At 42.9% G+C, this 22774-nt stretch overlaps 1 protein-coding gene across 1 annotated transcript in view; it reads right to left on the bottom strand.

Moving 5' to 3' along the window:
• mgat4b (alpha-1,3-mannosyl-glycoprotein 4-beta-N-acetylglucosaminyltransferase B) overlaps nt 1-22774 on the bottom strand; it is a 191907-nt gene that overhangs the window by 58222 nt on the left and 110911 nt on the right. Inside the window, exons 6-8 of the mRNA XM_078549762.1 lie at nt 13150-13263; nt 6564-6639; nt 4431-4545 (exon numbers count right to left, since the gene is read on the bottom strand). Of these exons, the coding sequence (XP_078405888.1) occupies nt 4431-4545; nt 6564-6639; nt 13150-13263 (305 nt within the window). The remainder of the gene's footprint in view (nt 1-4430; nt 4546-6563; nt 6640-13149; nt 13264-22774) is intronic.

Genomic DNA, 22774 nt, shown 5'->3' with positions numbered 1-22774 from the left:
TAGCCTGTAAAACAACAACCGTAACTAAACAAGATTAATCCATCATAGAAATGGTAGCAATCATGAATCTGAATGTTTTATTATTCATTCATATAATCAATAGATTTTTCAATTACCCAAATATTAAATTCATTTTACACTTTTTACTGACTGTAATCAGGGTAAAACAATTTGGAAAATGTAGACATGCTTTGCAAACAAGAACACTGCAGCATCAAAAGGGCCTCATTCCAATATTAAAGGCTTCCTGCAATCACTTCGAGTTATTTATCCCATTAATGTAATAGTTTACCAGCTATAAGACATTTAGAATAGTTCAACCAATTCCAGGAATACTGTTGGAACATCAGTGTGGTTCATTTGACAGAAACACAGTTTATTCAACATTTTCTTTTAACTCTTTAGGGACTGAGCCAGCATATCTGCCCAAATATAGGATCAGGATGGGGCTCAGAAAACTCAGCAAAAAGGTCGCCTACTTTAAAAAGACTTTGCATGAGTTTGCCAAAAAAACAATCGGCATATATAAAAACAACAGAGAACAGAATTTTGTTGTTCAGATATTAGAATTAAACCCCCTAACAGCCACCCCTCCAAAAAAAAAACAAACAGAACCTTCAGAACATAGGAACAGGTGGAGACCATTCAGGCCCTCAAGCCTATGCTGTTATTCAATGAGATCATGGCTGATCAGTAACAGCTTATCCTCAAACACAATGAAAATATCTTTAACAAACACCTCAGAACATTTCACTCTCTTTATTTTACATCCCTTAGATATAGATGGGTGGGCGGTAAAGTGGTAGATGGATTTTAGCATAGAGAAGTGTGAGGTCATACATTTAGGGAGGTCAAACAGTTACAGGGATTACACAATAAATGGGGATATACTAAGAGGGGTAGATGAAGTGAGAGATCTTGGCGTACAAGTACACAGGTCCCTGAAGGCAGCAGTTCAAGCAGACAAGGTTGTAAAGAAGGCATATGGAATGCTCTCCTTCATTAGCAGAGGTATAGAATACAAAAGTAAGGATAGAATGTTGGAATTGTATAAAACACTGGCGAGGCCACAACTGGAGTATTGTGCACAGTTCTGGTCACCACATTACAGGAAGGGCGTAATAGCTATGGAGAGAGTGCAGAGGAGGTTTACAAGAACGTTGCCAGGGTTAGAAAAGTGTAGCTACGAGGAGAGATTGGATAGGTTGGGGTTATTTTCCTTAGAACAAAGAAGGCTGAGAGGTGACTTGATTGAGGTGTACAAAATTATGAGGGGAATAGATAGAGTGGACAGGATAAAATTGTTTCCCTTGGTGGAGCATTCTAGAACCGGGGACATAGATTCAAGATAAGTGGCAGAAGGTGTAGGGGGTACATGAGGAAGAACTTTTTTACGCAGAGGGTAGTGGGTGTCTGGAATTCGTTGTCCAAGTTGGTGGTAGAGGCAGAATCTCTAAACTCTTTTAAAAAGTACCTGGATCTGCACCTTAAGTGCTGTAAGCTGCAGGGCTATGGGCTGGGTGCAGGAAGGTGGGATTAGAAAGGGCACCTGGGTGTCCTCGGGCTGGTATGGACAAGATGGGCCGAATGGCCTCCTTCTGTGCTGTAACTTTTCTATGGTTCTAATTGCAGCCACACCACATCCTGGACGGTTTGGCAAGGCCTGAGCAAGGAGGCCTACAGATAATCACTGTGGGATCATGAGAGCTAACGGACAAGAAGAAAATTGCAATGCATCTTCCTGACAGTTTTCATTTTCAGACTCCCCTAAACAGTGACAATGACTTACAAATTTTAGTTATCTGCTGTGTCTCAGCAAGGAACCGAATCGAGTTTGGTGGCCAAAGTGCTAGAATTAAAGGCTCCTCCCCATTAGTCAGAAAATGCATTCTGCGGGCACTTTCCACCTGTCTGAACACTCCCTCTCATTGTAACCCACACCAAAAGCTATATTGTTTTTAAAAAAAAAGAACTAGTGCTACACTATAATCAGTTTGCGGTTTCCATGCAGAATAGATGGAACTATAGAAAGGTTTTCCCAAAGCACTGGTAAAAATCTGAGAAGATCTCATAATTCTATTTAATGAAACCAAGTTGACTCATTCAACCGCTGTAACAAGAAACTGAGATTTCCAAAACAGCCACAAAAACCCAAGCAAATTTCAGAAGTCCGTGCAATAAACAAAGCATTTTACTGCAAAATGGTAGCATCAGCTCTGGAGTCAAATACCACTAAAGAAAGAATGAAAGAAAATGCATTGATACAGCACCTTTCATGACCTCAGTATGTACCAAAGTGCTTTACAGCCAATGAAGTGATTTTGAAGTACAATCACTGTTGTAATGCCACAGCAGCAATGTGATAATGACCAGATAATCTGCTTTAGTGATTTTGGCTGAAGGATAAACCTTGGCCAACTATAAATAATTTGCAGCTGTATAGTTAAATAGAAACTTTTAAAACTCCCAATTACCCAGAGGAAACAGCTTTGTAAATACTGTGTGTTAGAAAATTTTTGCAAAAGACAAAACAAAAAGGCAGCAATGTATAACTTTTATTACAGTGCGGAGAGCAGGGCAGCGTCAAGTTTTAGAAGGTCACAAGAGAGGATGAAGAAAGAATTAATGATCAAGTGACCCCAAGCTTAAAAGGCGAGGGATTCCAAGAGGTTGGAGAAACAGAGATGTAAGTAGTTCTCCAGTTGTGCAGTCAGCCAGGGGTATAGTGCTGCCAGAGCGCTGCTCTGGCACCTCCAACCAAGGCCCAGGATAGAGGAGGGGGTGGGGGGGGGGGGGGGGGTGCAGACGGTTCCAAACGTCAGGACCCGGGAGCTAGGGGGGCCTGGGCTCAGCGTTTTAAACGGACTTCTCGTCATCCATGCTGAGCAGCCAGAGCTTAGGGCAGACCAGCTTCAAAAATAAATCGTAACTTTCAGGCTGAGCATTCTGATTTTTTAAAATCCAGTGTGTCAGGTCAATTTCACTCATTGCTGTGTTGCTGCTGGAAAGGTTGGGGTGTTGGAGAGGTTGGGTGTGGGGAGTGGGATGTTGGGGGGAGTGGAGTAGGGGTGTGGGGAGATTGACTGGGGCGGGGGGGGGGGGAAGGTGGGGAGCTTGGAGGGGGCTGGGGTGGAAGGGGAGGGATTTGGGAGGGTGGGGGAGGTTGTTGGAGGGAGGGGTGAGAAAACAAAAGGTTGGTGACAGTGGGGACACTAATATTTTTCATTTAAAAAGCATAGTTTTACTGACTTTTGGGGTCTCAAATGATTAATATGTAAGAAAACAACGTAATAGTAGATTTAGAAATGATACGGCCAACACATTTTCTTAAAGCTCTGGCATCTCAAAATTTGGAACTATGCGCCTGCTGTCAGCTGTGGTTCACTAGGTACCGCTCTTGCCTTGGAGTCAGAAGCCTGAGAGTTCAAATTACAGGAATTTGAGCACAAAATCTAGGTTGACACTCCCGGTACTGTAATGGGTGAGTGCCATATTGTTGGAGGTGCCATCTTTCAGGTGAAATGTTAAATCAAATGCTCTCTCGGGTGGGTGTAAAAAATCCCAATGCGAAGAAGAGCAGAGGAGTTCTCCCCTAGTTTTATGGCCAATATTTATCCCTCGACCAATCGCTTAAAACTGATCAACTAGCTATTACCGCATTACTGTTTTTGGGAGCTTGCTGTGTGCAAATTGGCTGCCATGATTCATCCATTTCAATAGTGACTACATTTCATTGGCTGTAAAGTGCTTTGGAACATCCCGAGTCCATGAAGGGCACTATAGATGTACAAGTTTTTTCTTATTTCCTGGGAGAGATTTAACTAAAAGCATTCCTTCATATTTCTGTTTCAACATTGGCTGATAACTCCCTTGGTTTGAGAGTTTAGAACTTGGGATCATAGTCTCAAGCTAAGAGGTCAGCCATTTAAGACTGAGGAGAAACTTCTTCACTCAAGAGGGGTGTAAATCTTCAGAATTCCCCACCCCGAGGGCTGTGGATGCTCAATCATTGAGTATATTCAAGACTGAAATCAATAGATTTTAGGACACAAACAGAATGAAGGGATATGGGGATAGAGCAGGAAGGCTGAGTATGTGTAGAAGTTCAACCATGATCTCATTGAATGGCAAAGCAGGTTTGAGGGGCAGTTTGGCCTACTTTTGCTCCTATTTCTTATGTTCTTATGAAAGGTTTTGCTTTTAGTGCTATACACATAGATTTTATATGCATAATATTTATATATATATATACACACACATACATATATATATATGTATATGTGCATATATAAATAATGTATACATTAATTATATCAGGCATTGTGAGAAGGCCGTTTTCAGCATGGGTTTGTAGGAGGAATAAAAAATTTAAGGACTTGAGACAACCCATTGAATTATTCATCTTGATACTAAATCATCCGAATGCTTACCAATAAATCCCAGCTGGGAAAATTCCAGGATCATCCACTCTTCAGATGGTTGCTGCAGTGCAAAATTCTTCATTGTGCTTAAATAATTGGGTCTCACCACGATATCATCTTCCAACTAAGTGAGAAAAGGAAACAGAAACTCACACTTCAGTTAATCAACTGCATCAGTTAACAGCTTCTGCAGACTGCAAGTTAAAGCAGGAGCTTAAGATGCTAACAGGATTTCAATAAATTAAAAAAAAACTTGTTGGCATAGATCTGTTGGGCCAAATGTAAAATTCTATGTAACTCATTGTACACGTATGTGTATAAATAAAATAAATGTGTGTCTGTGCATGCATTCATGTATGGATATTAGCCTGCAATCTGATTGCACACAGACTGAAACGAAAGCTCAACCCTATGTGGCCAAACATTGTGCGTTGAACGAGAATAATCATTAAGCAGCTGGAAAAATACCATATGGATTATTAGACTCCTGGTGCTGTGCCCATCAAAACCAAATTAAACTGAAGATGCTGATTATAAACTTACTTTCTCACACATCGCTTTTGGTGAGCACATTACAGCCCATTATTGCTTGTGCTAGAGCAATTCAAAATGTATCCCACTAGCCCATACTCTCCCCAGTATTGCACTCCGTTCCAAATATTTATCAAATTTTCTAGTGAAAGATAAGTAGAGAGAAGTCACTCATATGAGGCACAGAGGGAACAGGGCTGTTTATGTTTTGTTTTTAGGAAAGATGGGCAGGGTGAGAACAATTAAAAATGGAAACTGGGAAGGGGAAGGCTTTGTATTTCAAGAAAAGCTAATTATTCAGGTGATTTTCTTTCATGTTGTTGTAGCAAGAATCAAATCAAATATCAATATCTATGTCACATATCTCGACCAAAGCTTCTGGTGTAACAGCATGGGCATCCTCTAGGATACCTGTGAATTTCCTCAAGTTTCAAATGCTTTGTTATCAGCACTTTTTCCCTAGAGATCATTTGTAGTTAGAAAGCTTAGGCAGTGATGTTTCTCATGTTTAAATATTGACAGGAAGAAAATAAAAATCAGCTATTAAAAATTTAAGGAAAATGATAGGGCGAGATGAAGTAAAGTGGGAGGAGGTTCACATGGAGCATAAACACTGGCTCAGGCCAGTGGGCCACATGGTCTATTTCTGAACTGTAAAGTTTTATGCAAAAAAAGTTAGGAATATGGACGAAATAAATAAGTCACAAATAACTAGCTGCTTCTGTGCATGAACAAGAAACAAAACCAAATTTTTCAGCAAGTTCTTCAAACTAGAGAAAGATACGACAAAGTTTATTCTTCAATTCATTTATAGGTGTGGGTGCTGATAGAAAGGTCAGCATTTGTAAAGTCATCCCTAATTATCCTTCAGAAGATGATGGTGAGCTGCTTTCGATCACTTCAGAGGGCAGTTAATAGTCAACCACATTGCTATAATATATTGGTTCTTTTGTCAGTGTTATTTGCAAAGAGAAATGGGGACTCTTTTCTTTCCCCTCAACGATTTATGAAAATCTGGAATGCACTGCCTGAAAGGGTGGCGGAAGCGCATGCAATAGTAACACTAAAAAGGAAATGGGATTATTACTTGAATTGGAAAAATCTGCAGGATTATGGGGTAAAAGCAGAGAAGTGGGGCTAATTGAATAGCTATTTCAAAGAGCTGGTACAGACACGATGGTCCAAATGGTCTCCTCTGCGCTATGATTGTCATCATGTTATAATGTAGGAATGGACATTCGTTATATTTTTGAAAAGATATTCCAGGCACATACAGAATCCACGTTACCAAAATGCTACCATCAGAATTACTAGCACTTGAAGATAATGTTCTTTGTATACAATACTACATTATGGTCTTGCTAAGTGCTTGTCAAAAACAACATTATTACTTTAACAACTTAGGGTGATGACCTAATTGCTGCCGAAACTTTTTCAATGGACAAATCAATATGTAATTGGCCAAAGGTTCCAGAGAATGTATAAACCAGCTGCTAGTTGGGGCTCGAGGACAATTCCACTTTGCTCTGATCAATACAAATTTCATCCAACTAAAAGAGCTTTCTCCAAAGCAAGAGTTACATAAAATTGAGCGATTATGAGCTCCCTTACCTGTACATAATAGGTGCCCTTCAACTGAGCATACATCATTAAAAAGCAATAATCCAGGTTCTGCTTTGTTCTCCATCTGAAATGAAAAGAAGATTCTTGTTTTTCTCTTCATATTGAGGTCTGCATTCTCTCTTCTGATGCACCGTGAATCCCTGCCTAGAGTAACTTACAGTAAGACTACAGATTTCAATGCCAGAGAATGGTTTTGAAATATTTTGCAAAAATCCATCCAAGTAGCAACTACATAACTCCATTCATATCTGCCCTGATAATGAAGCAGCCCAATTACAATAACTATTCTCATTAATACTGCCTGGTCAACAACAATTCACAGAGGCATAATTAGACTAAAACTGATGCCAGATTAATTCACGCCATGCAGCCTTGTAAGTACTGGTCCACTGTGACACCATAGGTCCAAGGACAAATCCACTCTGCATGACATTAGGGCTTGGGCTGTCATGTGACAGGTAGTATCCACATCACCATGCAGGGGCCAAGTAGTGATCATCTTGAACGACAAAAGGCAGCCACCTCTCCCCTGATCTTCATCATTGGCAAGTTCCTGACCATCACGATCTTTGGGGCCTAAGGAAAAACCGCTTAACCTTCTGCCATGCTGCTTCTTGTCCCAAGGCATTTCATAAGAGATTAACAAGCAAACTTTGACACTGAGCCCCATAAGGAGATAACAGCAGAGAGGACTAAAGGCTTGGTCGGAAAGGTAGATTTTATGGAGCGTCTTAAAGAGATACAGAGGTTGGGGGTGAAATTCCAGAGCTTGGGTCTAGGCAGTTGAAGGCACGACTGCCAATGAAAATTGGGGATGATTGAGAGGGCAGAATTGGAGGAGTGCAGACCTCCCAAAGGGTTGTAAGGTTGGAGAAGGTTATAGGGATTGAGGGAGGTGGACAGAGGGCGAGGCCATGGAGTGATTTGAACAAAAGATGAAAATTACAGCACACCAACTTCTGATCCAAGGAGGGAAACTGCAAGCAATACTTGTGCTAGGACTGTCTCATTGGAAACTGTGAAGGTGGCAGTCATTGTTAGCTTCATAATTTAGAAGACGACATTATACTGACCTCATTAGAACTGTGTAAATTATATCTGACAGTCCGCCCAGTGCAAAATCACCTTCTCCTGGTTTGTTTCTATTTCAATTTGTAACAAATTTGTATAAGATAAAGGCCTCAGCTGTGGAGCTGAGTGACAAAGTATGGACTGGTGTGTAAAACAGTTTTAATTAAAAACAAAATGAAATAAGGTCATAAATTGTCAGCTACACCAAAATAATTCTCTAAGGCCAGGGTTGGACATAGGGTCATATACTTACAGGAACAGGAGTAAGTCATTTAGCCCCTCAAGCTTAATTCGCTTTTCAATGAGATCATGGTTAATCTGTGACCTAACTCGATACACTTGACTTTGTCCCATATCCCTCAAAATCTTAATTTAAAATTAATAAGTGATCTAGCGTTGACTGCCTTTTGTGGAGAAGAGTTCCAAATTTCAACCACCCTTTTGTGTGTAGAAGTGTTTATAGCTTCACTCCTGAAAGACCTGGCTGTAAATTTTCAGCTCTGTCCCCTAGTCCAACACTCCCCAGCCAGCAGGGATAGTTTCTATCTACGCTATCTGCTCCCCTCATTATCTTGAAACTATCAACCAAATCACTCCTTAACCTTCAAAATCCCAGGGAATGCTACTCTGGTTTGTGGAACCTCACCATGTAATTTGACCTTTGGAATCCAAGTATCATTCGGGAAAATATACATTGCACCCACTCTGAGATCTTCCTAAGGGGTCGCAGCCCAAACGAAATGTAGTACTCCAGATGTGGTCTAATTAAGGTTTTGTATAGCTGTAGCATAGCTTTCAGAGAGTTGGCTGATCCCAGCTGAGTGACAGTAGAGGTCACCATAGAACTTGGGGAAAAAAGTGCCAGCCAAGATCCATGTTCCAGATTGCTAGCCAATGATGCCCTGCTGGAAAGTGTGTATGCAAGTCAGGCAAGGATCCAGATTGGCAACGTATACCCTTGACTCTAGAAGATGAAGGGATGATCTAATTGAAGTGCTTAAGATGATGAAAGGATTTGATAGGGTAGAGAGAGTAAAACTATTTCTCCGATAGAAGAATGCAGAACAAGAAAGTGTAACCTTAAAATTAGAGCTGGACCATTCAAGGGTGATGTCAGGAACACTTTTTCACACAAAGGATAATGGAACTCTCACCCTTAAAACACTGTTGAGGCTGAGGTCAGTGGGGAATTGGAGGGGGGTTGAGGGAGGGGAAATTAATTAAAAATTGAGATTGATAGATTTTTGTTAGGAAAGGATATTAAGGATTTATAGAAACAAGGCAAGTGGGATATGATCAGCCATGATCTAATTAAATGACAGACAGGCTTAAGGAGCTGAATGGTCTACTCCTGTTCCTGTGATGTACAAGTCTTCATACAAAAGCCAATGGGACAAAGTAACTAAGGGCTGCCAGCACTTTTAGGAATTTATCCCACCATAAGTCAGCATCTTTGGAAAGAGAGGAGAGAAAAGTCAAGAAATTGGAGTTGAGCGTGGGGGGTGGGGCGCGTGGTGGCGGGGGGGGGGGCGGTAGGAATAAATACTAAGCTGAATTTTATGCGTGTTGTGGTCTCCAGCTGCCCAGCTAAAAAGCTGGTGGCAAGCCCATACACCATATTAACAGCTGCCCCTCAGCAATTTAATGCTGGGAGCGGTGTTAATTGCTTTAAGGTGAGGCTTCTTCCCCAGTCGAGAGGTAATACCACCTTAGAGAGCTGCCAGCCAATTGGATGGCCAGCAGCTTTGTAGTCCCAGCAGCGCCAGGTGTGAATGCAGGCCACTGCTGGGATTACAAGAGGACCCTGGACTTAAGTCCATGGTATTGATGGGGCCAGGCTGGCAGGCTTCGGTGAGGGGGATGGGCGCCTGGTGTGATCTTAGGGGAGGAAGGGTGCCTCCGATGTACAGGAGGTTCACCCACCCCTTGCATGACACCAACCTGTGCAACTAAAGCAGCCAGGCTCCCCACATGACATGGGCCTCCCCCACCATGAGTAAAATAGTGGTGGGGATGGGGTGAGGCCCTGAATTGGCCACTTAAGCATCTTAATAGGCCCAAGGGCCAGCAAGCACATGACGCCACCGCCACCCCCGCAAAATTTGTTGCAGGTTGAGGGCAGGCAACTGGGTGTCAGGCAGGCCATGCGCTGGATTTTACAAGCTTCCCCTGCCTTAAAACCACCAGCGGGGAGTGTTAAATCCAGCCCAATGTTCTTTCTCTGAAACACACTAAAACCGTTTTATGTCTGCTTTCAATACAGTGCACAAGATAACTGCAACCTATCAAACTTGAACAGTAGGGACCATTATTACTTCGAGCTAAATACTCTTTCAACGCATAATGAATCCTGCAAGAGAAAAAAAACTGCCAACTTTGAGAACGAAGAGCCAATTCGACAAGTGACCATAAGATGTAGGAGCAGAAGTAGGGCATTCAGCCTATCAAGTCTGCTCCGCCATTCAATGAGATCATGGCTGATCTGATAATCCGCAACTCCCCTTTCCTGCCTTTTCCCCATAACCCTAGATTCCCTTACTGATTAAAAATCTGTCTATCTCAGCCTTGAATATACTTAACGATCCAGCTTCTACAGCCATTTGCAGTAAAGAATTCCACAGATTCACTGCCCTCAGAGAAGAAATTCTTCCTCATCTCTGTTTTAAATGGGTACCCCCTTACTCTGAGATTATGGCCTTTGGTCCTAGACACTCCCACAAGGGGAAACAACCTCTCAGCATCTACCCTGTCAAGCCCCCTAGAATCTTATATGTTTCAATAAGGTCACCTCTCATTCTTCTAAACTCCAATGAATACAGGCCCAACCTACTCAACCTCTCCTTATAAGAAAATCCCTACATACCCGGGATCAACCTAGTGAATCTTCATTCTTTTGAAGACTGTTAAATGTTCTGTCAGAAAAACATCAAATACAGGTGTGACAAATTTAAAATGTAGCAATGCTGATAGGTGAGATGCTTTGAAGTTTATCCAAACTGAAGATGATTTTCTTTTACTTCAAAGAATAGTGGTGTCACAAGACCATGCTACTCCTTTCAAAATAGAGTTGAAGTTTCAAGCCAGTCATGGCTTAGTACGTAGCGCTCTTGCCTCTAGAGTCTGAAGGTCATGTGTTCTAGCCCCATTTAAAAAATTGTGTCTTAATCCAGGCTCACACTCCAGGTGCATTATTGAGTGCTGCACTGTCCTAGGTGCCGTCTTTCAGATGAGATGTTAAACTGAGGCCCTGTCTGCTTTTTCTGGTGGATGGAGATCATCTGGCACTATTTTGAAGAGGAGCAGGTAATTCTGCTTAACCAAGATTTATCCATGAAGCAGCACCATCAAAAACAGATTAACTGGCGAGGATTCATGGACCTTTTATACCAGTCTTAAAGAAAACTGAAAGGATGGGTTAAAACCCTGGGATGCTCAAAGGGCAGAATCTGGTTCACTTTATAAACAACAAAGGATAGAATACAGAATTGTTGCTGGTTAGAAAACACACTGGGGAGGTTGGCCAAGTTTGAAAGGTATGGCTCCAGTGGGATTAGAAGATTAATTGAGACAATGCTATCTTGTGGAGAAAAGGCACCAGGTTAAAACTGAGATTGCTGGGGAGCTAGGCCTTGAAAACTTTGGGAACTTGATATACAGAATAGAAAACTACTGGAAGCTTGTTTTTGCACCTGCAAATTTCAAGACCAGCAAGTCCGAGGTGACATTTCGCACGACTGACCAGAACACCGATAATAATGCATGGGCCTCATTTCACTAGAAAAATAAGAGACTTAATAGAGGTCTTCAAGTTTAAGAAACAATTTGATAGGGTAGAAATAGACAGCAAGGTTTTCCTGTGGGTTCCTGAACTCCACCATCAGGCTTAAATGGGGATCAGAAGCCTGCACTATGCAGCAAACAGTCACTTACCTGTTATTTCCCCAAATTCGCTAATTAATGGCCAGAGGCTCTCCATCCAATTAAGGATGGTGGGAGGGCTGTCAAAGCTGGGGGCTAATAGGAGGCCTTGGAAACAGCAGCAGAATGCCTTGGCAGGTAAGTGAGAGAGAGGGTGCCCCAAGATGCCCTCTTAAGTCTTTTTCAAATTAAAGATTCTGCTGGGCCACCACGGTGGAAGGAGAGTCCTTCCAACAGGCAGCCTGCAGCTGCTTTTAATCCCCAGCCAACAGGGAGTGCCATGAAGCCTATCTGGAGCGCTGCCCCCCCACCCCAGTCTGCTGCTGGGTGGCAGCCTCCAGGCAGCTAAAGTGTCCCCTGCCACCTGTGGGATCCTGGAGCACCCAGACGGATTTAAGTGATCATTAGCTAGTAGCTCTGCCACCTCCCCCATGCCATCTCTTCTCCGGGAAAACTGCCTGGGATTAGTATGGAGCCGGGGAACCAGCACATGGGCCGGCAGCACTATTGTTGGTGCTCGCTTGCCTCAGTTCCCTGCCCTGGGGCAAGTCAAGAAATCCCACATTTCCACTTGTTGGCAAGAGTACAGCTAGGCCCATTATTGTCAGATAGTCACTAATAGATGCAATAGGGAATTCAGGAGAAACTTCTTTATCCAAGGAGTGGCAAGAATGTGGAATTTGCTACCACAGGGAATAGTTTAGTTGAATAGTATAAATGCATTTAAGGGGAGCTAGATAAGCAGGTGAGGGAGAAAGGAATCGAAGGATATGTTGATAGGATCAGATGAAGAAGGATGGGAGGAGGCTTATGTGGAGCATAAACACTGGCAGTGACTAGTTGCATTGAACGGTCTGTTTCTATGCTGTTTTAAGTATTTTGTAATGTTGCAGGAGGTTTAACCCCTTAGTCTTCTGCAGGAGAACAATTTAATCATTCCAAACCACACTTGCATTGCTGATTTAAAGGTTGTATCAATCTCTATCCATAAGCCTCCTGAGTTTTAATGTTCAATATTTTAAAGCCTTGCTGATTTTGCCTCTGATCCCCCTAAAGAGTATCGAGAGAGGGTTAAAAGAAAACCCTACACTGGTCATTTATCTCTTTGCTGTTTGAAAGAACTTGTGGTGCACAAATTGGCTGCGTCTTCCTAAATAAACAACACAGACTGCACTTCATAAAAATTCATTGGCCATGAAGCTCTTTGGGACACCCAAGGATGTGAATGGCATGATATAAGCAAGTGTTATTTTTGTTTCTTGCTTTCAGTGCTCCAAAAGTAAAACCAATGCTAGATACCAAAGACTAACTATAGTAAATTTAAAGTAAACTAAAGTAAAGTTACTGTGGGCATTAGAGTGGCTTTGGGGGTCACATTGGGACTCTTCATTGTATAAGAATTTCAAAGTTAATTAGCCAAGCATAACTAAGGAGTAGAGTTTGAACATTAGTCAATGGTTTCAGATATAAATCAGTTGTATTTACTTTTTAAAAACTGATGCCATTGGATCTTTGGCCCATTTCTTTACTCAAGTCTGCAAAAGTTGATAGCACAAACTCATTCATTGGGTTCAGCTGGATTTACCTGACCCGCTCTTTGGGATCGCCAAAGGTTTCTTTCAGATGGGAGAAATCAGGGTAGTAGTTCACCGAGGGGGCGATGACTTCAAGCAGACCTGACTGAATTTCATTTGGAAATCTAGGGGGGAAAAAAAGAAATTAAAACAATTAAAAGGTTGATCTGCACAGAAAAGATTCAAGGAGCCAATTCCACAACGGTTGCCGAAGGTCACCACCAAGAACTACCCACCTCCCCTCTTCCGGCTCACCAGTTTCCACCCCCCACTCCACCTTGTCCTGAAGGTGTCAAGATATTGCTGGAGTTTGGCTCCAGTCATCTTACGATGCCTCACCCAAATTTTTAAAAATTCATTCATGGGATGTGGGCTTCTCTGGCTGGGCCGGCATGTTTTGCCCAGCCATAGTTGCCCTCGAGAAGGTGGTGGTGGGCTGCCTTCTTGAACTGCTGCATTCCATGTGGTGTACACCCACAGTGCTGTAAAGAAGTGAGTTCCAGGATTTTGACCCAGCGACAGTGAAGGAACAGCGATATATTTCCAAGTCAGAATAGTGAGTGACTTGGAGGGGAACTTCTAGGTGGTGGTATTCCCATCTATCTGCTGCCCTTGTTCTTCTAGATGGTAGTGGTCGTGGGTTTGGAAGGTGCGGTTGAAGGAGCCTTGGTGAGTTCCTGCAGTGCATCTTGTAGATGGTACACACTGCTGCCACTGTGCACGGTGGTGGAGTGAGTGAATGTTTGGGGATGTGGTGTCAATCAACAGGCTGCTTTGTCCTGGACAATGTCAAGCTTCTTGAGTGTTGCGGGAGCTGCACTCATCCAGGCAAATGGGGAGTATTTGATCACACTGCTGACTTGTGCCTTGTTTTTCCCATTATAATTGTGAGAGCCTTGAATATGAGCAATGGTCATGGGAATCTTATCCAAACCTTCTCTCAACCAATGTGCATCAGCGCACATTCATTCAGAATCATACAGCACAGAAGGCGGTTACTTGTCCCACCTTGTCTGTGCTCGTCTCTTTGACAGAACTACCCAATTTGTCCCAGTACCCCGCTCTTTCTCCATTGCCCTGCAAATTTCTACTTATCAAATATTTATGAAACTCCTTTTTGACAGTTACTATTGAATCTGCTTCTACCACCCTTTCAGGCAATACAATCTAGGTCATAACAACTCATTGAGGAAAATAAATGCTCTTCATCTCTGGTACTTTTGTCAATCACCTTAAATCTGTATCTAATCTAAATCAAAGCTGGAGGAATTCCCTCTTCCAAACCAGGAACCCAGAAGGTAACTCAGTGGTGTCAGCCATGATGCAACGCCGAGTTAGCAAATTGTGGGGTCAATTCCCACTCCAGATCTTGAGCCCATAATCCAGGCCAACTCATCCAGCTGCAGCATTGAGGAAGTAGTGCACTCTTGGAGAAGACATTAAACAAAGGTCCTGTCTACATCAACTTCATTTTCCCCACTGTGTTCCCCCCATGGGAAGAATATTCCCCCCGTTTTGGGGGGGGGGGGGGGGGGGAGTGCAGGAGCGGACGCGCCTCAGATTTGGTGCCCCCGATTGAGGGTGCGCCAATTAAGGCCCGCCCAGCGTGACATCTGCCAGGAAGCGCTATGCGCTCCCTGTGAGGGCCGGTGGCAGGGCGGGGGGGGGGGGGGGGGGGGGGGCGGAATCCCTTAGCCAAGAGTGCTGCATGCGAAGGAACACACTCATCTCCCTGAGGCTAAGTGCTGCCTCAGGGAGATCGGCACCAAATTTAAAAATGGTGAAGGTGCAAAAATAAAATTTCCCTTACATGTCCCCTCATATGACACTATCATATGAGTTGGGACATGTCCATCACTAAAGCATACCTTTATTAAAATTTTAAAAATCCTCATGAAACCTCATCCCGCCCGTGGATGAGGTTTCATGCTTTTTCTGAAGCCCGCCAGGGCTCCCGGTCTGGCCGCCAACCTTAAGGTTGGACGGGCAGGTCCATTAATTATCTCAATTACTTCTTAAATGGCCTTAATAGGCTGTTAACAGGTCGGCGGGCGCACAGCTGATTCGGCTGCGCCCCCACCAATCTGAAAATTGAAATGATGCGGGGTGATGTCGGGAGTTCCGCCCAACATCATCCCGCATCATTTTCTGCCCCCCAACCCGCTCACTGACCTAAAGATCCTGGCCCATATTCCTCAATTCTCCTTGTGCCCCAAAATCTCTTGGTCTTGAATATACTCAACAACTCAGCATCCACAGCCTCTGGTGTAGAGAGTTACAAAGATTCGCAACCCTTTGAGAGAAGAAACTTCTCTTCAACACAGTCCTAAATGGCTGACCCCTTATCTTGAGGCTATAACCCCTGGTTTTAGACTCTCCATATGGGGGAAACAGGGTCTTGGCAATTACCCCGTCAAAACTCCTAAGAATTTTTTAATGTTTCAATTAGATCATCTCTTATTCTCCTAAACTCCAGAGTATAGGCCTATTCTACTTGATCTCTCCTCACGTGATAGCCCTCTCATCCTACGAATCAAACTTGTAAACCTCATTGCACCACTCTAGGTATATCTTTTCTTTGGACCAGGAGGCCAAAACTGTACACATTACTCCAGATGTGATCTTAATAAAGCCCTATATGATTGCAGCATGACTTCCTTACTCTTACACTCAAACCTCCTTTAATAATGGTGGACATACAATTTGCCTTCATAATTGCTTGCTGTTCCATTTTTCCTATCAAAGTGGATAATTTCACACTTCCCCACATTACATACCATTCACCACCTACTTGACCAATCACTAAACTGGGCTATATCCCTGGTCTTTATACTGTAAAAGCAACATAAAAGCACTGGTGAAAGTGCAACAAAGGTTTTACAAGGATGGTATCAAAATTGAAAGATTACAGCTATTGGAAAGGCTGGGCATTTTCCTTTAGAAAGATGAACAATTAGAAGAGATCTGATAGAAGTCTTTAAAATTACTAATGGCTTGGCCAAGAGAGTTTTGGAGAAAATGTTTCAACTTTTGGGAGAGTCCAAAATTAGGGGCCATAAATACAAGATATGGTTAGATTATACGCCCTAGATGGGCTCCCTACACAGCAGCATAAATGTTAGGGGTGAGCCCAACTCCACTTTGCAGGCTCGCCCTGCTTTAAGTTTTCAGGCAACGGTCTTTTAATTAGTATGAGATGGGACTTTTGTCCATCTCCAGGAGGAAGGCCGGAGTTGCCAGCCAATCAGAGGCTGGCAGCCCTCTACACCTGTAGGAAGTGCCACTGCTGGTGCTGCAGGTAGGCCAAGGAGGTGGCATTCAGCGATGGACCCAGATGTTCAGATACATTTGGGATCTCGCTGAGTTCAGGCTGACAGGCCCCGGCAGAGGGCATATTGGACAGGGTGGGGAGAGTGGACGTGGGGTGGCAAAACTGTGGGAGGTGCTTCTGATTGGCACTGGGGGCTGGCAAGAGACACCCCACCCCCTTTTAACTGACCAGCACCCACAGGGTTAAACCTGCACATTGAGCGCCGGCCATTAGAGCAGCGGCAATTAATGCTCACTTAAGGGCTTAAATTGAGCCACAGGCAGGTGACTTAGCTGAACTCCCCCAATGTCCATAAAATTGCAGTTGGGGGCGAGGGTGGGCACACCACCAATGTCACAGTGTTAATTTACGGGTCCACTTGCCTGCTTTCCTGCCCATGGGTGGCCCTTAAAATTCAGCCCATTGTTATAAATAAATTCAATAAGAGAGATTTATTCACTCAATGGTTAGAATGTGGAATTTGCTAATACAGGAAGTGATTGAAGCAAATAGCTTAAATGGTTTACAAAGGAAACGACAGTAGATGGGAGAAAAGGGAATAGAGAGATAGGCTGAAAGGTTGAGATGGAACAAGAGGAGATTCGTGTGGAGTTTAAATGCCACCAAGCCTGTTTCTGTGCTGTATATTCTAAGTAATATACATTGTTGGGCTCATGTCAAAAAACCTACCTAAAAAACAATTCAAAATGTTATGCTTCCATCTGACCACTGGTGAGAGGAGATAACTAAAATCTCCAGCGGAAGAATTTGGAAAGAATCTTACATTTTCATTTGCTGAAACAAATTCCTAGAAAATAAATTTAAGTTTCAAATTCCTGTTGTTGCTGTACAAGCAAATCTTTTGTAAACAGCAATTATTTTGAAATACAGTACAGGCATTCTGATTATCTGCATGCGTCGCAGTTTCTCTCTTGCTGACGCCAAGTTTAAAAAAAACTGTTTATACTTGAAAATTTGAAACAATTCTAAATATGGTCTTGGATTCAAAAGAGCCAGCCTCTTGGATCTTAAGTCTCTTAGAATCAGGAGTTGGCCCTTTCTGACCAAATCTCATCATACAGTAGGAGGACCCGTGTGTTCTAACAATAAATGTTACATGAACTAGAAATTGGATCTTCACTCCTGCATACAGAGGAATTTTCCCAATTTTCATAAAGATGGAATGATCAACAATCTCAAACAAGGTTGAACAGGTTTAGTTTGCAATTGTTAAGCGACAAAGCAGAATAACATTTTTGGCAAGACACCTCAATACTTGGACTGAATTCAGTATCCTGCCTCATACTGAAAGATGCGACTTTAAAACAAAGTCCGGCCTGCCCTCTCAGATAAAGTAAAAGATCCCTTGGAACTATTTGGAATAGCAAGGGAGCTCTTCCTGGTGTAAATATTTATCCCTCAATCAACATCCCTGAAAACAGATGATCTGATCATCGTCTGTGGGAGTTGTTGTGCATAAATTGGCTGTCATGTTTCTCTACATTTGAACACTTTTACACGTACTTAATTGGTGGTAAAGTGCTTTTGCACATTCTGAGGTTGTAAAAGGCACTATGTGCTATAGGTGTTCCATGCTATATGTAGCCAGATAAATTCTATAGTTACAACAGCAGATCCGAGCTTGGATATTCTGTGGTGAGTAACTCACCTTCTGACTCACACAGGATCTCAGTGCAGAAGAGGCCCTTTGGCTCATCGAGTCTGCACCGACACGTGAGAAACACCTGACCTACCTACCTAATCCCATTTACCAGCACTTGGCCCATAGCCTTGAATGTTATGATGTGCCAAGTGTTCATCCAGGTAGTTTTTAAAAGGATGTGAGGCAACCCGCCTCCACCACCCTCCCAGGCAGCGCATTCCAGACTGTCACCACCCTCTGGGTAAAAAAGTTTTTCCTCACATCCCCCCAAAACCTCCTGCCCCTCACCTTGAAATTGTGTCCCCTCGTGGGTCGCCCCTCAGTCTTCTCTGCTCCAACGAAAACAACACAAGTCTATCTAACCTCTCTTCATAACTTAAATGTTTCATCTCAGGCAACATCCTGGTGAATCTCCTCTGCACCCCCTCCAGTGCAATCGCATCCTTCCTAAAATGTGGCAACCAGAACTGCACACAGTACTCCAGCGGTGGCCTCATCAAGGTTCCATACAACTCCAACATGACCTCCCTACTTTTGTAATCTATGCCTCAATTGATAAAGCAACAAAGTCTTTCCACCATCTATGAGGCATAAGTCTGGAATGTGATGAAATACTCTCCACTTGCCTGGATGAGTGTAGTTCCAACAACACAAGAAGCTCAACATCATCCAAGACAAAGGAACCTGCTCGGTTTGCACCTCATCCACCATCTTTATTCACTTCCTCCATCACAATCAAGGGGAGGCGATTGCATAGTGGTACTGTCACTGGACTAGTGATCCAGAGACACACGGTAATGCTCTGGGGACCTGAGTTCGAATCCCACCACGGCAGATGGTGGAATTTGAATTCAATAAAATTCTGGAATTGAAAGTCTAATGGTGACCATGAAACCATTGTCGATTGTTGTAAAAACCCATCTGGTTTACCAATGCCCTTTAAGGACATTAAATCAATCTGCCACCCTTACCTGGTCTGGCCTACACATGACTCCAGACCCACGTTAGTGTGGTTGACTCTTAAATGCCCTCTGAAATGGCCTAGCAAGCAACTCAGTTGTAACAAACCGCTATAAAGTCACAAAAAAGGAATGAAGCCGGACTGACTACCCAGAATCGACCTAGGCTCTGGAGTTTTGGGAGTGCTGTCTCACATAGTTACAGTTAATGTCCCAGAAACCACCATCACCATCCCTGGGTATGTCCGGTCCCACTGGCGGGACAAACCCGGCAGAGGTGGCTGCACAGTGGTATACAGTTGGGAGGGAGTTGCCCTGGGAGGCCTCAACATCAACTCTGGACCCCACGAAGTCTCATGGCATCAGGTCAAACACAGGCAAGGAAACTGCATGCTGATAACTGCGTAACGCCCTCTCTCAGCTGATGTATCAGTGCTCCTCCATGTTGAACGCCACTTGGAGGAAGCACTAAGTACGCAAGGGTGCAGAATGTACTCTGGGTGGGGACTTCAATATCCACCACCAAGAGTGGCTCAGTAGCACTACTACTGGCTGAGTCCTAAAGGACTCAGTCCTAGACTGGGTCAGCAGCAGGTGGTGAGGGAAAAACATACTTGACCTCATCCTCACCAACCTACCTGCCGCAGATGCATCTGTCCATGACAGTATCAGTAAGACTGACCACTGCACAGTCATTGTGGAGGCGAAGTCCCAGCTTCACATTGAGGATACCCTCCATCGTGTTGTGGGGTACTACCACCGTGCTAGATGGGATAGATTTTAAACAGATCTAGCAACTCAAGACTGGGCATCCATGAGGTGCCGTGGGCCATCACCAGCAGCAGAATTGTACTCAAACACAATCTGTAACCTCATGGCCTAGCACATCCCCCACACTCTACCATTACCATCAAACCAGGGCATCAACTCTGGTTCAACGAAGAGTGCAGGAGGGCATGCCAGGAGGAGCTCCAGGCATATCTAAAAATGAGGTGTCAACCTGGTGAAGCTATAACACAGGACTACTTGCGTGCCAAACAGCATAAGCAGCAAGTGATAGACAGAGCTAAGCGATCCCACAACTAAGGGATCAGTTCTAAGCTCTGCAGTCCTGCCACATCCCGTCATGAATGGTGGTGAACAATTAAACAACTCACTGGAGGAGGAGGCTCCACAAATATCCCCATCCTCAATGATGGAAGAGCCTAGCACATCAGTGCAAAGGGTAAGGCTGAAGCATTTGCTACACCACATAAGCTGCTGTGGTTCAAGAAAGTGACTCACCACTGTTTTCTCAAGTGCAATTAGGGATGGGCAATAAATCCTGCCCTTGTAAGTTATGCCCGCATCCGGAGAATGATTAAAAATGAATGCATATTCATAATTTGTTATCTCTAAGTAAAGTTGTCATGTGTTAAAAACATCAACTCAAAGGTTATGCAGACAAATTTATTTTGCTTCTTCTCAAAATAACAGGGAAAACTCCAAAATAATCTGAAAAACCCTTTAGCACCAGGAGACAGATAAATGGTGCTGGCCTGGACTCATTATTAGCAGAATCCCATTAACACACGTTGTGAAATTCTGCCCAGGCTCAGGCTGCCATCTTCCTACAGATAACAGAAAGCCATTGGTCAAACAAACAACTGCAAGCTAAGCTTCTGAAAACGACTGAGAATAAAACATCAATGATGCTAACAAAACACACAAATGACAACTTTATAAGCAAGGATAATCATGTTAAATGTTCAATTTAAAAAACACATTTAATGTGACAGAAACCTTTTCAAAAGGTTGAGGGGAAAAAATTACAAAATTTTTTTTTTAAATGGTTAGAGCGATTTAACTCATCATCTTTCCAAGAAATGACCCACTGCAATTGATACACTTTAATTATAATTAATAATTTTTCTCACTAATTAGTTGTCTGGAATTTAGGAAAACTGAAATGGAAGGGTCTCTCTCAGCCAAGCTACACCAGGAGAATTTGAAAAGCTGGAATGCCAAAAAATTTGTATGTAGGCAAAGTGACACTGAAGTGTTACTGTTAAGTGTGGTACAAGAACAGCTATGGAATTGTACACTAATTGAACAGTTTTATTATTAGCCGATCATCTGTGGCTCATGACTCAGACTCTGCTGCACTATGCGTGCACAATCATGGATTAGCATACATGAATCTTTGAGGGTAGCAGGACTAGTTGATAAGGCTGTTAAAAAAAAGCATCCGGGTTCATTGGCTTATAAATAGGGGCAAAGATTATAAAAGCAAGGAAGTTATGCTAAACCTTTATAAATCACTCGTTAGCCTCAGGTGGAGTATTCAGGGGTAAAGGCAGAGATTTACAGAACGATACTAGGGATGAAGGGCTTCAGTTATGTGGTGAGACTGTTCTCTTTGGAGCAGTGAAGGGCAAGGGGAGAGGTATTCAAAATCAGCAAGGGTTTTAATAATTTCTCCTTGTATACTCTGTTTCCAGTGGCAGGGGGATCAGTAACCAATGGAAAAAGATAACTGGCAAAGGGATCAGAACGAAGATGAGAAGATTTTTTTTATGCAGTCGGTTATGATGATCCGGAACACATGGTCTGAAAGGCCGTTGGAACAACTTCAATGGTATTTCAAAAGGGAGTTGGATAACTACTTTAAAAGAAGAAAATTACAGAGCTATGGGAAAAGGACAGGGGTAAGTGGAACTAATTGGATAGTTCTTTCAAGAGCTGGCACAGGCACAATATGTCAAAAGTCTTCTGCGCTGCGTGATTCTATGTGAAATAAAAAGTCAATTTGTGTTATTTATGGGTTTAAATTTTGAGATATATACCCTAACTAAATAAAAAAAGTTACAGTTCTATCTTAAACACAGACAACCTGAAATCTTAAATTGAGTTCACAGCACAGAACCAGGCATAATTCTATCCCTTTCTCCCTCATGCATTTATCTAGCTTCCCCTTAAATGCATCCATGTCATTGGCCTCAGCTACAACTTGTAGTAGTGACTTCCACATTCTCACTACACTCTGGGTGAAGAAGTTTCTGTTGAATTCACTATTGGATTTATTAGTGACTGTGACGACCTTTGATCCGGAAGCAGTAACAGTATGGATAATTTGCAATTACTTTAAAACATTTGTGTATTTTTTTTTTAAAACATGTATGAAAAATAATCTTAAGAGTTTGTAGCAATTGTAAAAGGGATCAATTAGAATTTTTAGATAAGAAATACTGGTCCATGTGACCTGGCGACTGTTGATCTGAAAGCAGTACCAACAGGAAGGAAGTTAAAATACTGAGGCTGTGTTACAGACAGACATAAAAAGGAAAGGAGCTGGAGAATGAAGGTGATCAGCTAGCCGAGTCAGAGAGCTGGATTCCCAAGCAGTCAGAAAACATGGTTAAGACTGCTGCCACTGTTTCACTTTCAAGTGACTGAATGTCCAGAATCAGCCATACCATGAAAAGGTAAAGGTGGTTCTGGTAGATCCACTACAGGTTCTGGAAAGAAGTGCGCCATTATTAGAAGATTGTACAGGGAAACCTTGTTTCTGCAGAAGCTGTTGCCTGTAGAGAATTGGCTAAGACTTTGAAGGAAAGGGGCTGGAATTCTGCCAGAGAAAGATCCAGGCTTGGAAGAACTTTATGGCTAAATAAGTGTTATATTAGTGGAGTGGACTGCCTTGAAAATCCATGAGCTCTATCTTT

This window comes from Cetorhinus maximus, chromosome 10, assembly GCF_964194155.1.
Source record: "Cetorhinus maximus chromosome 10, sCetMax3.hap1.1, whole genome shotgun sequence".
NCBI classification, from domain to species: domain Eukaryota; kingdom Metazoa; phylum Chordata; class Chondrichthyes; order Lamniformes; family Cetorhinidae; genus Cetorhinus; species Cetorhinus maximus.
Note: the sequence above shows the minus strand (reverse complement) of the source record. Positions and strands in the feature narration are given on the sequence as shown.